This window comes from Myxine glutinosa, chromosome 1 (genome assembly GCF_964187855.1).
Source record: "Myxine glutinosa chromosome 1, kmMyxGlut1.1, whole genome shotgun sequence".
In the NCBI taxonomy this organism is placed as follows: Eukaryota; Metazoa; Chordata; class Myxini; order Myxiniformes; family Myxinidae; genus Myxine; species Myxine glutinosa.
The window spans coordinates 442,920,213-442,936,606 of NC_136261.1; the positions used below are offsets into that span (position 1 = coordinate 442,920,213).

Genomic DNA, 16,394 nt, shown 5'->3' on the forward strand with positions numbered 1-16,394 from the left:
AGGGAAAGACAAAGACAGCACATGGGGACCGCGAGGGAAAGACAAAGACAGTACAGGGGGACCGCGAGGGAAAGACAAAGACAGTACAGGGGGACCGCGAGGGAAAGACAAAGACAGTACATGGGGACCGCGAGGGAAAGACAAAATCAGCACATGGGGACCACGAGGGAAAGGAAGGCGTAATTTGTACAGGAAGGAGTAATTTATTTATATTTCTCTACAATATTTTTGAATTCAGTCTTTTACACAATTAGGGCTTTCTCACACTCTTTCAATCTCATAAACTTGTTTATGGTTTCAATTAATTATAACAGATTATCTGCATATTATTTTATTTGTTGCATCCCATAATTCCCTTATAAAAATACTAATCTTTAAACTTTTCTAATCTTAAAGGCAATTATTCCAAAACAGAATGATAAATTAGATATGACCTTGAAAACTCTATATCCAATTCAATAACCATGGAAACGTTATGTCGTCCCCAATGATAAACATTATTCATCTCACATTGATATACATTTCCCCTCTACCTCTTCACCCCATGAAGAGGTAAATCTCTACCACAGCACACTATTTGTTTGATTCCTTGGGAAAAGCAACTCTGTTGTTGAAACATCAGGTGTGAAGGTTTCAGTGACAAATATCATTTGAATGTGCTTTTGCACTTTTATAAACCAAACAGTGAATTATTTATTGAAGTTCTGCTGCTTACCTGAATCGGGGGCCTTGCGTGTTGGCGATGCAATGTTTGTCCATGATCCAAGGCATGGATATGTACCTTGAACCTTTAGCTTGTGAAGAATCCCAACAAAGGTCTCTGCATGATCCTCACCTTTTCCTTCTATGATGTCCAAACATGCTCTGATTTTATCTCCATTGGATTCCTTGTTTGTGATTCGATCCAAATCTTCCCTTTCCAACAATCCCTTCTCTTTGGCTCGGTCAAATGCCTTTTGAGGCCCATGCAGTAAAGCATCAATGATATTTGATCTATTTCGTGACAGAATATTTACAAAACAACCTTCTTCCTCGCTCGACATGTTTGGAAGGAAAGTTGACGGAGAGTATCTGAAGCAAAATCTAAAAAAAAAAAAGAGAGATGTAACAGTCAAGAAACTTGTCTATTGTCAGACACCCTGTTTAAATAGACACTGATCATACTCCACAGTGAACAAATACATCTGTGAATTCTAAGGAAAATGGTTTTGGTTCTTGTTCTCATTTTTTTGATTTCTATGAAAATCAAATTACTTCTTTTTCGATGCAAGCATTGAGATCTTTCTGTCTTCTACCGACTCCTCTACGTCCTAGCTCCCCCTGCCCTGTCTGTGCTCTGTCCCACAAATATTCCTTAAGGACACACAAGATGGCTGCCAGAAACCCTTTTCTGGTGAAACTGACAAAATCAAGACTTTCTCCTCACCTTCATTCTTTCATTCCTCTTTTTCCCCACCTCTGGAACAAACTCCCACATTCCCTTCAATCCCACTCCTCCCACCAGGTCTTCAAAACAGCTGTTCACCACCATCTCTTATCTTCCCCAATCCAAACCTTGATCATTTATACCCTCGTTAACATACCCCAAATACACCTCTTTCAATCTCCGATGTCATTCCTGAAATTCCTAGGAGTGTCCATTTATTTCATACCATGTATCCCTCTCCCACACCCCACCCTCTCCCTTAGAGATCTACCGATGTCACTGTTCTCTACTGTTGTTGTGTGTCTGCTTCCCTCTCTCTCCCCCTCTTGTCTCCCGCTCCCTGTATTGTATGTTTTATTATAATAATAATAATAATAATAATAATAATAATAATAATAATAAAGGAGTCTTATATAGCCCCATCAAGCAGAGTAAACTACCCTCATGGCGCTTTACATTATCATGCGAACGCACACACACCGCACACACATACACAAACATACACAAACATACACACACACAGACACACCTTCACTCTTGTCCTATTCCTCTCCCTCCCCATTCAAAACCCACAGATGTGTACTCCCACGTACTCTCGATCTCTGTCCCACCTCAAACCAAAGGGAAAACAGGACTTAGACTTTGAAAGACTTGTGAAACAGATAGGTTTTGAGGGAGGTTTTAAAGGCAGGAAGAGAGTCAACATATCGAACAGAGGAAGGCAAGTCATTCCAGAGCAGAGGTGCAGCAAAGGAAAAGGCTTTCTCGCCAAACAACTTGGTGCTGGTGCGCGGCGGCTCTAAGGTCATAGAGTCGTCGCTTGAACGAAGCCGTCGCCGAGATTCATAGAGAGTGAGCAAATCGGAGAGATAGTGAGGTCCCGTTCCACACAATGATTTATAGCATAGTGTGCAAATTTTGTATTGCACACGAGCAGAGACAGGCAGCCAGTGCAAAGATTCAAGAAGCGGAGTAACATGGTCGGACTTCTTCGCCTTACAGACAAGACGAGCGGCAGAGTTTTGAACCTTTTGTAACTTATCCAAGAGAAACTGAGGGCAGCCAGCATACAAAGAATTACAATAGTCTAGCCTTGAGAGGACAAGGGCACAGACCAGAGTTAGAGCAGCTTGAGGAGTAAGAAAGTGGCGAATGGATGCGATCTTTCGCAGCTGAAAGTATGCTGATTTGCAAGTTTGAAGTACTTGCTTGGAAAATGTCATGTTACAGTCGAAAACCACACCAAGGTTCTTGGCCGATGAAACAAAGTTTACATCGGTTTCACCAACATGAATTGTGGTAGGAAGTGAACATTGTAGAGGACATCTGTGCGATCTTACAATCATGGACTCTGTTTTAGCATCGTTCAGCTGAAGTTTGTTTTGGGTCATCCACGCCTTCACGTCGGCAATACCGCCTTCTAACACTTCAACAGTGGGCACGATTTGTTGAATTGTGCCTCCTTTGTACAGCTGATTGTCGTCCGCAAAGGCGTGGTGATCAACTGAATGTCTGGCAACAAGAACAAATAGAGGCTGAGTGTACAAAAGAAAGAGGATAGGTCCCAGGACTGAGCCCTGGGGAACGCCAAAGGAAAGCGGAGAAGGGGCTGATTTCTGGCCATTGACAACAACTGTTTGCACTCTATCAGTAAGATAGGACATCAGCCACGAAAGGGGAGTACCAGTTATACCAAATGTGATTTCAAGACGACGAATTAAGACACTATGGTCAATCGTGTCAAAAGCGGCAGACAAGTCCAAAAGAGCAAGAACGGAAACCTTACCACAATCAAGAGAGGTCAGAAGATCATTGGTTATTCTTTGGAGAGTGGTCTCGGTGCTATGGTTGGGTCTATATGCTGACTGGCGAGAATTGAAAAGATAATTTGAAACTAGATGGTCATTCATCTGTGATAGCACAATTCTTTCTGTGATCTTTGAGAGGAAAGACAGGTTGGAGATAGGACGGTAATTGTTCATGTCGTTAAGGTCAAGGGTGGGCTTTTAAAGAAGTGGTTTAACAAGAACTTGCTTAAAGAGAAGCGTGAAGGAGCTGTGCTCCTACGCGAGTTAAAAGCATTGACGGGACAAAAGACGGGAATTCATCCGAGTTTCTTTATTCAGCAAAACCAAACTCGGGTACTCTGAAAAACCCATTTATCGGGCAGCAATATATATATGCAATCAAACGCGGCGAGAGTGGGCGTGCCCGGGTGGCCCGGGCGAGTCCGGGAAAGGCAAGTCTGGACATGCCCGGGAAAGGCGAGACTGGGCGTCTCCGGGCGAGACCGGCACAGTGATCGTTCCCTGGTTGCGTCCTCGGCAGGTGTAAGATGATTGTGTATGTTCAGCGGCAACCGCTACATGCGCCCCCCCAGAATCGACTTGCACCGGCAGGGTCAATTTAAGGGGGTCCTGATGACCCGGCCGAAGCGACCCCTGGAGGGTTGTGGGGGGGGGGTCCGGTGTGGTGGTGGGTGGTCGAGCGGGGGGAACCGTGGATGGGGGGCGGCCTCGCCGCTGAGGAAGGGCCAACCGTGGTGGTTGGTCGACGTCCACGTGCGCCGGCTTGAGGCGGTCCACCGCAATCCGGTCCGACCTGCCGCCGATGTCGATGACGAACGACTTGTCGTCCCGTCGCAGGACCCGGAAGGGCCCGTTGTACGGCGGCCGGAGTGGACCCCGATGTGCGTCATGACGCACAAAAACGTACTCCGCTGTGCGAAGCGCTGGGGGGACGTAGGACTGGGGGTCACCGTGGCGGGACATTGGCATGGGGGCAAACCGTCAGGCGGCCTCCTGGAGGTCCGAGCACTGGTGAGCTGCAGACCAGGGACTGGTAGTGTCAGGCACGAATTCACCCGGGACGCGTAGCGCCTGGCCGTAGACAAGCTCGGCGGTGGATGCTCAGAGGTCCTCCTTGGGGGCCGTGCGGAGGCCCAAATGGACCCATGGCAGCCGGTCGGCCCAACCGCCGTCCTGAAGGCCGGCCATGAGCGCGGCCTTCATGGAGCGGTGGAATCGCTCACACAACCCGTTGGCTTGGGGGTGGTAGGCCGTAGTACGGTGGAGCTTGACCCCCAGGTTGCGGGCGACCACGCCCCACAGCTCGGAGGTGAACTGCGGTCCACGGTCCGACGAGATGTCCGCCGGTGCGCCGAAGCGGGCGACCCAGGTGGCGATGAAAGCCTGCGCCACGTCGGCGGTGGTGGTGGAGATGAGGGGAACGGCCTCCGGCCACCTGGTGGTCCTGTCCACCATGGTGAGCAGGTGTGTGAATCCCTGTGATTGGGGGGGGGGCCCACCAGGTCCACGTTGACGTGGTCGAAACGTCGTTCGGGCAAGGTGAAAGGTGCCAGCGGGGCCTGGGTGTGTCGGTGGACCTTGGCTTGTTGGCAGGCTGTGCAGGTGCTGGTCCAATCGCGGACGTTCCGTCGAAGGCCGTGCCAGACGAATTGCACCGACACCAGCTTCTGGGAAGCTTTCCGGCCCGGGTGAGAAAGGCCGTAGAGGGAGGCTAAAACGCGGCGTTGCCAGGTAGCGGGCACGATGGGGCGAGGCTGGCCTTGGGAGACGTCGCAGAGCAGGACAGTGTCCGTGAAGGGGACGTCGGGCAGGCGGAGGCCCGTGTCCGCCGCCCGGAGGGCTTGCACCATGGTGTCGGTGGTTTGGTCCGCCGCCATAAGCGCGAAGTCCACGCCGAGATGGACCGCGTTCGCGCTGGTCCGAGAAAGACAGTCGGCCACGGCGTTGTCTTTGCCAGCGACGTGCCGGATATCTGTGGTAAACTCCGACACGGCGGAGAGGTGGCGCTGTTGGCGGGCCGACCACGGCTCCGTGACCTTGGCCATTGCGTAAACCAACGGCTTGTGGTCGACGAACGCCATGAACGGTCGGCCCTCCAGGAGGTGGCGGAAATGGCGAACGGCCAGGTGTAGACCGAGGAGCTCACGGTCAAACGTGCTATATTTGAGCTCGTTCGGCCGGAGCTGCCGGCTAAAAAAAGCGAGTTGCTGCCAAAGCCCGTTCACCCATTGCTCATGTACGGCGCCGACAGCGTAGTCGGAGGCATCCGTGGTGAGGGCGATGGGAGCGTTGAGCACCGGGTGAGCGAGCAGTGTTGCGTCGGCGAGGGCCCGCTTTGAGCTTTTGAAGGCCGCGTCCATTGCTGCGGACCAGACGATGTCGTGCTTGGCCGGCTTGCCCCGGAGGGCTTCGTAGAGGGGCCGCATGAGTTGAGCAGCACGGGGCATGAAGCGGTGATAGAAATTCACCATTCCCAGGAATTCCTGCAGGGCCTTTATGGAGTGGGGACGCGGAAACGTGGTGATGGCCTCGACCTTGGTTGGCAGCGGCACGGCCCCATTCTTGGTGATGTGGTGGCCCAAAAAATCAACGGCCGTCATGCCGAAGTGGCATTTGGCCGGGTTGACGATGAGGCCGTGCTCGCTGAGGTGCCCAAACAGTGTTCGGAGGTGGAGGAGGTGCTCGGCCCGGGATGTGCTGGCGACGAGGATGTCGTCCAGGTAAACGAGGAGGAACGGCAGGTCACGCAGCACGCCGTCCATCAAGCGCTGGAACGCCTGAGCCGCGTTGTTGAGGCCAAACGGCATCCGCAGGAATTCGAATAAGCCGAACGGCGTGATGACGGCCGTTTTAGGACGTCAGCTGCCCTGACAGGTACCTGGTGATATCCCCGTATTAGATCGATTTTTAAAAAAATGACGCACCCCGCCAAACGGGCGGAAAAGTCCTGGATGTGCGGGACCGGATACCTGTCGGGGGTGGTAACGTCGTTGAGGCAGTGGTATTCGCCACATGGGCGCCAGCCGCCCCCTGGTTTTGGGACGATGTGCAGTGGCGAGGCCCACGTGCTATCGGAGCGCCGCACGATGCCGAGGTGCTCCAACGCGTCGAACTCGGCTTTTGCCATGGCGAGCTTGGCCGGGTCGAGGCGGTGGGCTCTGGCATAGACCGGCGGGCCCGTGGTTGGTATGTGGTGCTCGATCCCATGTCGTACTGCGACCGGCGAAAACGTCGGCCGCTTGAGGGCCGGGAACTCCGTGAGCAGGCGAGCAAACTCGTTTGCCGCCGGGAGGGCGCATGCCAGCTCGGTCTGAGCGGAGCTGCTCAACATGCATACCAGGGAGCTGAAGGTCTCGGCGTTGATGAGGCGATGCCGTTTGTCGTCGACCAGCAGCCCATGTGTGCAGAGGAAGTCGGCGCCTAGCAGAGCCATGGGCACGCTTGTGGTTACAAAAGTCCAAGCAAAGCGTTGGCCGCCGAAGCAGAGGGTGACGTTGCATGGGCCGAAGGTGCGGATGGCCGATCCGTTGTCCGCAACCAAGGAGGGGCCGCAAACGGCGGTCTGCCTGTCCTGCTCGGAGGCGGGTATGATGCTCAGTTGGTCGCCGGTGTCACAAAGGAAGTGCTGTCCGGACGCTTTGTCCATGATGAAAAGTAAGTTGCCCGTGTGGCCGGCGCTCATGGCTGGTAATGAACACCGGCCCGGCCGTTTCCCGGCTTGCCGAAGGTGCACGGGGGTCGGCATGTCTGGGCCTTCTGTCCGAACCTGGCATGATAGTAACACTACGCTTGGTCAGGTGGAGGCCCCGGTCATCGTGCTGGAGGTGGTCGGCTCGGCGTAGCGGCCGCCAATTGCGTCGGCAGTTCGGTCGTCGACCGTGCCGGGTGCTCGGGCACCATGGGCATTGTGTTGGATGGCGGTGGGCCCCAGGTCGCTGCTGCAATGCGTTGGCCTGCCGCGGACATCTTGTCGGCTTCCCTGGCGAGGGCGCAGGGATCCGTGATCGTCGTGCTTGCCAGGGCGAGGCGTACCGGGCTAGGCAGCTGACGGAGGAACAGCTCCCGGAACAGGAATGCCGGAGAGTGCTCGCCGAGCAGCGAAAGCATGTAGTCCATTCACTCGGACGGGCGCGTGTCGCCGAGCTCGGGCAGGTCGAGCAGGCGCCGTGCGCGTTCCGCCGGTGAGAGGGCGAAAGCATAGAGGAGGAGCTTTTTAATCACGCCGTATTTGTCAGCGGCTGGCGGGCTCTCGAGGAGGCTCAGGGCGCGGGCCGCGGTGGCTGAACCGTGCGCTGCTACCACATGGTGGAAGCGGGTGTCATCGGCCGTGATGCCTCGCAGCGCGAACAGGGAGTCCGCCTGGGCGAACCAAACCACCGCGTGAGCCTCCCAGAAGGTAGGCAGTTTGAGGGCAACTGCCATGTCCATGTCGGTAGGTCACCAATGTAGGAGCTGTGCTCCCACGTAAATCGGAAGAATGGACGCGACAAAAAGCTGGAATTCGTCCGAGTTTCTTTATTGTCACAAAACAACTCGGGTACTCTGAAAAGCCCGTTTTTCGGGCAGCAATATATATACACATTATCCCAGAGCATTTGCCCGGGAAAGGCGAGAGGGGGCGTGGCCGGGCGTCCTGGCCGCGGCCTGGCAAGTCGAGAGCGGGCCTGCCCGGGCGTCCTGGACGAGCCCGGCATGGTGATCGCTCCGCGTCCTTGGTAGGTGCAAGGCGATTGTGTAAACCCAGCGGTAGCCGATATATATATATATATATATATATATATATATATATATATATATATATATATATATATATATATATATATATATATATATATATATATATATATCCATTAAATAGATTGAAACCCGGATAAAGGGCAGAGGACGAGACCTCAAAGCATCTTCAAGGACAACCAATAGAATAATATGTAACGTGCACCGAGTTAAAGGCTGTCAGTCGGCCATCTTTGGTCGGATGACAAAACAACATTTTCTTGTTCTTGGGTTGCAATCGTCATTGGGAGGTGTATTCGGTTGGATTAAGTGCTATGTTAAGTGCTAATGCCATAGATCACATATCAAGTTGCATGGGACCGAGTGGAACATTCCCTCATTCACTCGCATTCAACAACAATCACGGCACAATTATTACAATAATCCTAATATTCCCTGCAAGGCCATGGCTTAACTCTCATTAGACACCGTGTGATCCTGAACTCGGCAGCGGGGAGGTACCGTACAACCAAGATGATGGGGGCGCTTCAGGCTGTGGTGCCCGCAGTCCAAAACAAGTCACTCGACTTTACAACTTTTTCGACCACCCCCCCCCCTCCCTCAACTATTCGGTCCCTGACAGCCAAACAGCTCCTTTGCTGTACGTCCTGACGGTGAGGGTCTCCACATCATCCAGGCTCACATGGCCTCAAATGCCAATGGCCTCTTCCGGGTCGCCAGGGGTCTCCGTATGGACTGGTCGCCCAACCAGGCCCCCCTCCGTCGGGTCTCCATTTCCAGACACCACCGGCTGCCAGGGACAAATTGCCTCGGGGAGGGGGGGGGGCAGGCACAGTCACCGCTCCTCCAGAGCTTGATCCATTCCTGCGGCCACACACACCTTTCCCACCCACAAGATCCCAAATGTCATTCCCTGCCCCACTGCCATTCAATTCTCAACCACTGTAATACAAAGATGTTGATAGTGTTCCTACCCTGCCATGGCCTGCATACACGTTGATCATTTACACACCAATCATTTACAAACTCACAAACCACAATTCTTTATCAACCACATACAAATTTTTTTTAACCCTTTCCACTCGATCCACATGCTTGGCTCTCATGGCCACTCTTGCCCGTTACCCGTACCAATTCCCCAACTCATCTGCATACCCATAAACGCAAAGCACGATGAGCCGTGACAATTGGGAAAGGTGAATTTTGACACAAACCCAATTCCATTGGGGTGCACGCTCAATCAGGGTGCCTGCAATAGCCAATCTCATACCTCAAATACCAATAAAACCCAGGGCTCTCTTTCCAAGACGAGAACCCGTAAATCACCATGGACCATCTGTGGAAGACCATGCAGCCCTACCCAGGCCTTTCCCATCACACTATCATGTTACACAGATGCTCCAATGGTTGTCCGGTGGGCTGTACTCATTCCTGTCCATGCGGTTCGACCCGTGTCCCTAGACCAGCACAGCATGGCAGGTCACCACATGCTGGCTGTCCAAGAGTCTCAGGGAGAAGCTGCCAGGACGCATGCCTGGGCAGTCACCACTTCAGGCCCTTATTGGCCGTCTGTGGTGCCACCACCAAAGCGCGACCCACAACAACTCCCCCTCGTGGTCCTCATGATGCACCATGGTCGTGCCCATGAGTAACCACCTCGGACCCCCGGAGGTCTCAAACCCCTCCAGGGTCCGCTGACCCCACCGTCCCGAGACACTTGCTCGGATGGCGCCCAGATGGACAAGGGACGCCACACTCACAAGACTCTCCATGGGGCCCGGGACATACCACAACCACCCGTGATCGGACCCCATGTCCAAAACCCACCCGCGCAACCCCCCAGCTGCCTGGCACAACCCAATTTCCCAAGGGGACAATTTTCCATGAGGCCGACCCCTTTAGTCCCCCCTGGTCCGAATTCTGCAGCCCGGGGACCAATTCCCTCCAAGGCTGCACCAAATTAGAATCCCATTAAAATTAGAGTTTAATTTAAAAGTAAATTTATTTTTTTTGACCTCGCGTATCCAACCGCAGCTGCAGGTTATAAGCCTTTGTTATTTTTGAGCTTTTCTGCCCCTCCCTGCAGCCGACCCTGGTACTGAGATTCCCGCACTGCCATTCCAAACCTTCCTCCATCCTCATGAACTCTGTGCGACGCATGACTCACCGCTCCTACCGCACACGAACAAACGCGTGTAATAAATAAGTTCCAAATGGGGCTCACACTGACATGGGCCCACAATGGCCTTCCTCTTTCTAGGTGCCTTCCCATTTAATTTGCTCCTTACCCACTGCCCCGTGGCCACCAAAACACACCCCGTGCATGGTGAGTCGACGACCCCGAGCACCGAGTAGACCCGGACAGGTTCCGTACCAGACACCCCGGGCACCGACACGACTACCGCCGGTCCCAGCTCACCCACGGCGATGGACGCATCCCGCGCAGGCTCACCCGCCGCTCCATACACCACAGACACCTGGCTTGCCGGCTCAGGTTCGGTTACCTGCATGCCCCCGGAGCTCGAGCTGCATTGTCCACTGTTGGTCCCGGCCATATCAGAAGAACTCCCGACGGGTCCAACCCGTCCAACACATGAGCGCCGAGCCACACACTCCGGATGTGGCTTCGCACACCATGGAGCCTAAACTACCCCCTTCTACACACTCTACATCACTCGTCACATGGGCGGTTTCTTACCCCTGGAGCAAAGCACCATCGCCACCGCACGATGTTCACACAGGCCATTTTCAAACAAACATTTCCTCTCCTGTGCCCGTAATTCATTCTTTTGTTCTCTTTGGGCTTTCATTTCTTTCGTTCAGGCTTTTATTTCTTCAGTTTCAGCTTTTATTCTTATATTTCGGGCATCAGCTTACATTTATAAGCATTGCACATACAGGGTCTTTCGATTGCTCCCAAAAAAGGACAGAGAGCGGCCAAAACTAATTGGTTCCAAACTGAAATCCAAATAAAGCCCGTTCCTGCTTATAAATTATTTTGCACAAATGTATTTGTATTATATGTGATATTACATATTATAAACAATAATTTTTTTATTTTTTTTTTCAAATTTTATTTTGAAATTTTTTTTCCAAATTTTTTTTTTCAACTTATGTCTTCAACTTCAATTATTGAAGTTGAAGACTTAAGTTGAAAAAAAAAAATTCAAAATATTTTCCAAAAAACAATTCTAATAATTTGGGGAAAAAATTCTAAAACAATACCCTCAGGACAAACACACGGGAGAGGTAGGTACTTACCAGAAGGTTGGTGGGATTTCACAAAAGTTTGAGGGAGTAGTTCAGTGACAAGACAACACACCACAGGACAGACACTGCACAGATATATATATATATATATATATATATATATATATATATATATATATATATATATATATATATTAATTTATTTATTTATTTATATATATATATATATATATATATATATATATATATATATATATATATATATATATATATATATATATATATACAGACTTGGCATTTAATATGGAATATATTTTTTTTCTTGACTTGGGTTTACTTTCTTAACTCAGTATATCAATCTGGTGAGTTTCTTTTATACTTTGGTGATTTATTTGTTGAAAGAACCATGTCACTGATTGTCTGTCGCAGCAAGAAGTCAACAACAGGATTATATCACAGGTGGCGTGGCAAAATGTACGGACAGGTGCATTTGATGATTGGCTTCTTGGCTTCACAGTCGGGTATACAAGGGTTGTTGCGTTCTGTATTAGTGGAAAACAACTGCTGCACATCTCCAAAAGTTATTGCCGCTTCCTCTGGAGATGGTCCGTCAACTCGACAATGCTGTTTGTCATGGAGTGGTGGCTTTACGAAATTACGGCATGAAACAGCGTGCTATTGCTCGGCAGTATGGCATCACTCAAGGTCAGGTCTCAAAGATCCTGAAACGAAATGCTCAGAGGGGTGTCCCTACTCCAATACCGAGGCCAGGACGTCCCCACAGAACCACAAGGAGGGATGATCGCCAGCTGCACCGGTTAGTCCGCAATGGCCGTACCAAGTCAGCTAATCGACTTAGGGCTGAGTGGCAGCAACTGACAAATGTGCCTGTATCCAGAAGGCTAGTCAACCAACGACTGGTTCAAGCAGGCTATCATGCCAGGCGTCCACTGAGAAAGCCACGCCTGACCAGACAACACCGCCAGTGCCGATTGCAGTGGGCCAGAGAGCACCGTCAATGGCAGCCAGGACACTGGAATCACGTGATCTTCAGTGACGAGTCTAGATTTCTGGTCTATCGTCAAGATGGCTGCGTCCGAGTGTGCAGACAAGTGCATGAAACCTACAACAAAGATTGTATAGTGCCAAGAGTCCAAGCTGGAGGTGGTGGGGTGACTGTTTGGACTGCTTTTCATGCAGGGGGAAAAACTGACCTGGTTGTCCTGAATGGAACCTGAACCAGTTCAAGTACAGTGCCATTCTGGAAGAAACATTGCTTCCATTTGCTCGTGCAGCCTTTCGAGGAAACTTTGTCTTCCAAGATGACAATGCACAGCCTCATCGTGCTCGCATGATCCAACACTTTCTTGCTGGCCGTGGTGTAGAGCATATGGAGTGGCCTGCCATGTCCCTGGATATGAATCCGATAGAGAACTGTGGGCAGAATTAACGCGTCAAATCGACCACTTGGACCAGCAGCCGACATCTGTGCGTGAACTGCAGCAGGCTATTGTCACTGCATGGCAAGCGATTCCTGTCCAAACCTTGGCAAATCTCGTGAACAGCATGCCTCAACGTGTACGTGCTCTCCTGAATGCTCATGGGGGTTACACAAAGTACTGAACTGTAATTTTACCGTCCGTAATCCCAGTTGTGATTTAACTTTTGTTTTTGTTAAAAAAAATTTGGCTAATGTGCAAAATAAAGAGATACTTCTGGAAAACGTACAAAAGTTTAACACAGTACTGTCCATTAATTGAGTTCGATATCAGTTTACATCACTTTCAAGGATCAATTTATTTGTTTCGAAATGTCAAATGTGGTTTTTGTTTCTTTTAAAGGTCACATTAACAAAATCTGGAATAATTTCAACATAATTCCAATGAACTTTTGGTTCTAAGACATCTTGAAAAGTAAGTTCACCCCCACAAAAAAAATATTCCATATTAAATGCCAAGTCTGTATATATAGATATATATATATATATATATATATATATATATAGATAGATAGATATATATATATATATATATATATATATATATATATATATATATATATGTATATATATATATATATATATATATATATATATATATGTATGTATATATATATATATATATATATATATATATATATATATATATGTATATATATATATATATATATATATATATATATATATGTATGTATATATATATATATATATATATATATATATATATATATATATATATATGTATGTATATATATATATATATATATATATATATATATATATATATATATATATATATATATATATATATATATATATATATATATATATATATATGTATATATATATGTATATATATATATATATATATATATATATATATATATATATATATATATATATATATTGTTGTAAGTGACGGGTCGCGCCTCCCGGCACGGCCGTCCCACGGGTGCAACGCCGGCTGGTTCGACACAGATCTCGGGTTACGCGCCTCTATCGCGATACCAAATTACACCTGCGCCTTGCCAGTTGGGGAGACACCCGTCGCTACAGGTTGGGTTTTGTCAGAGACCGAGCGAAGTCTGCCGCAACCTGTAGCCAGCTTGGTTTTAATTACAAATCGAGCGGATTGCTCTTCAATGCGACACAGATGAATGCAGTGCGGCAACTTCCATACGAATCAACCAGATTTAATGGGGGAACATTAGGGTACACAAAACAAGCAAGGCGTTCACGATAACATTATAATTCAACTATGAGTAATAACCCGCTCTTATCTAGGGAGCTACAATTAAGGGTTTCGCGGGGTGACCCTAACGAGATAAACCTTAGGCCTGGACAACATTCATACAAGACAGGGGGGTACTTGGTGGTGTTGATGGACGAGAGGTGAAGATGTGAAAAGGGCGAATGCAGCTCGTAACAAGCCGATGTCGCCGGATTCGAAGGCCCCGCTTGGGCCTGCAGTCTGCCAAATGGCGGCCCGCCCTCTTATCGGCCACGCATCAAGCGTCGCGAAAGGGCGGCCACCCGCTCTCCTTATCGGCCATGCGATCAGCACGATTGTCGAACTCCCTTCTTCCGAGAGAGAGAGAACTCCGTTATTCTCACTCGCCTTGGTGGTTCTCGTTCTTCCGGTTGCACTCGCTTTCAACCCAACCGTTCAACAAACACATGCACAGCTCACTCCAAGCGCCCCGTCGAACCGCCGCGTGCTTCTCAGCTGCGCGCGCAACGTCACCAAATGGCGCACGCAACGTCACCAAATGGCGCCCGCGATAACCCGCCGACTCCTCCACGCGGCAGCTCAATGCTCTTTTATCGACGTGTTAACATCCACCGTCGTCCGTCGATGTTCAACGCCTCGTTCGACCACGCTATCGATGCACGCTCGCTCCCGTTCACTCGGGCTGCAACTGCGCGAGAAGCAGCTGCTGCGCGGTCCGTTCGTTCAACACGCGCTAATGGCGCGTCTTGTTCCCTCTCTCCGCTCGATGTTCAACACCGTGTACAGTAGCGCCATCGATGCCCGGCGCTTTTCCGTTTCTCCCGCTCAACCACGCGCGGAGAGAGCTCTCCGGCAGGAACCCGCCGCGAAGGCCTGTCCACACGCCATCCGCGCATGCGTCTTTTCCCCCTCCTCCCTCGCATGTGCTCAACGACTCCTGGAAGCCCGCTTCCGGTTTTTGACGGCGCTTGTCGTTTTTGCTAGCCAAATCGCGCTTTCTCACGTCAATCCATTGCCTCGATCATGGCATTGCAAACGAGGCCGGTCTTAATGGAACTTGCACCTTGTTTGATTATCAAGATGTAATTAAAAGGGAACCGTCTCTTGTACACCACCAATGCACCACACAAAACAACCTGCTACACCTTCCGACACAAAACTACCATCCCAGTACAGACGATCTATGGTAAACATACATCTAAGAGGGGACCTGAACTAATTCTATATTTAATAAACCACTAAGGGCCATTTCCGCAACACTACCCCCACCTTTCTCCCGAGGCTCTCCCGAGCCTCCACTAGGGGCAGCCCGCGGGAATGGCCCTGTCTAACGTACAGCACAAATCTCCCATTTACTCTAACCCACAACATTGCAAGCACTTAACTCCAAGAAGCAAAGTATCAGTAAGATTGGCATGTCCCTATCCTAGTGTGTCGGATCACTAATCTAACAAACACATCCACACTCTATGCACAATACTTAACATTCTAATTATGCATTTGCGCAGGAGGGCATTCAATGTTACTTTCAACACCAATATTCACATCGGAGCAAGACATTCAGAGTTTCAAAGCTTCTTGACGTGTTCGCTCCTTCACGCCTCCTCCCGGCAGTGTTGTGTCTTCACCCCAGAGGGGTTTCCTTACTTCGTGGCCTTATTGGCCTCTCACCAGGTGAGTTCAGTCAGCCCAGTGGCCTAATCTCACAAAGAGTCCTTCGGCCCACTGAGCCCACAAGACGGCATGAATCTTCGGCTGCAACAGCCCGCAAAAGCACTTTGGCCTCCATGGCCCACAAAAATGCTTCGGCCCACATGGCACACAAAAATGATCCGGCCACATGGCCCACAACCGAGCAGCAGCAGGCAACAAGCCCTGCCTTGGACAGCAGGTGGCACAGTTCTACCGATGGTAAGCAAATGCAGTCTGGAGGCATTCTTGAGGGTGCAAGTGGGGGTGATGACCTCAGCCCAGGCAAAATGAAGAGTACCCTTAACCTTCCTTGCCTGACTTATCTTGGTACGACTTGTTTTAGTATGGTCTTCTTAAAAAGTCCTTTCACTTTTTAGCTGACAGGATGGTGTGCTTCTTAATCAATAGGTTATCTGTGTGCTCATGACACACTGGTGGCTTCTCTGGCACTTGGAGAGGGCGACCGAACCTGGCCCTTGTTCACAAATTTCCCATCAACACGACTCGTACCAGGTGTCACACATGAATGGTGCGGAGGAGAGTTCATCGAACCTAACCTTTTACTTGAAGCTCTAACCAATGGCACAAACCCTGCCATTGCCACAATGATCCTAATGACCCATTTTTCCCAACCTGGCACACTGTTCCATTCTTTTAAACCTGGGCAAGGCCCTTATTTGTCTCTTTTTCTTCACTTGGTGGTGCCAGGCATAACTCATTGGCTGGGGAGTGTGACTACAACTAGGCCTCTTTGCCTGCTTCCAATAGGTGGTGGGGGACACCCAGCGACCTCGG

At 49.9% G+C, this 16,394-nt stretch overlaps 1 protein-coding gene across 17 annotated transcripts in view; it reads right to left on the bottom strand.

The window, feature by feature from the left end:
- LOC137418230 (E3 ubiquitin/ISG15 ligase TRIM25-like) overlaps positions 1 to 16,394 on the bottom strand; it is a 1,962,167-nt gene that overhangs the window by 1,558,946 nt on the left and 386,827 nt on the right. For 14 of the 17 annotated variants that reach the window (XR_013621986.1, XR_013621985.1, XM_078770768.1 and 11 more), the window contains exon 2: positions 716 to 1,083. The exons of 2 other annotated variants lie outside the window; for them this stretch is intronic. Coding sequence is in view for 13 of the 15 variants with exons in the window: in XM_078770768.1 (XP_078626894.1) it covers positions 716 to 1,043 (328 nt within the window). In the remaining 2 variants the exon portion in view is untranslated. The remainder of the gene's footprint in view (positions 1 to 715; positions 1,084 to 16,394) is intronic. One more of the 17 variants, XM_078770755.1, reaches the window with a different exon arrangement.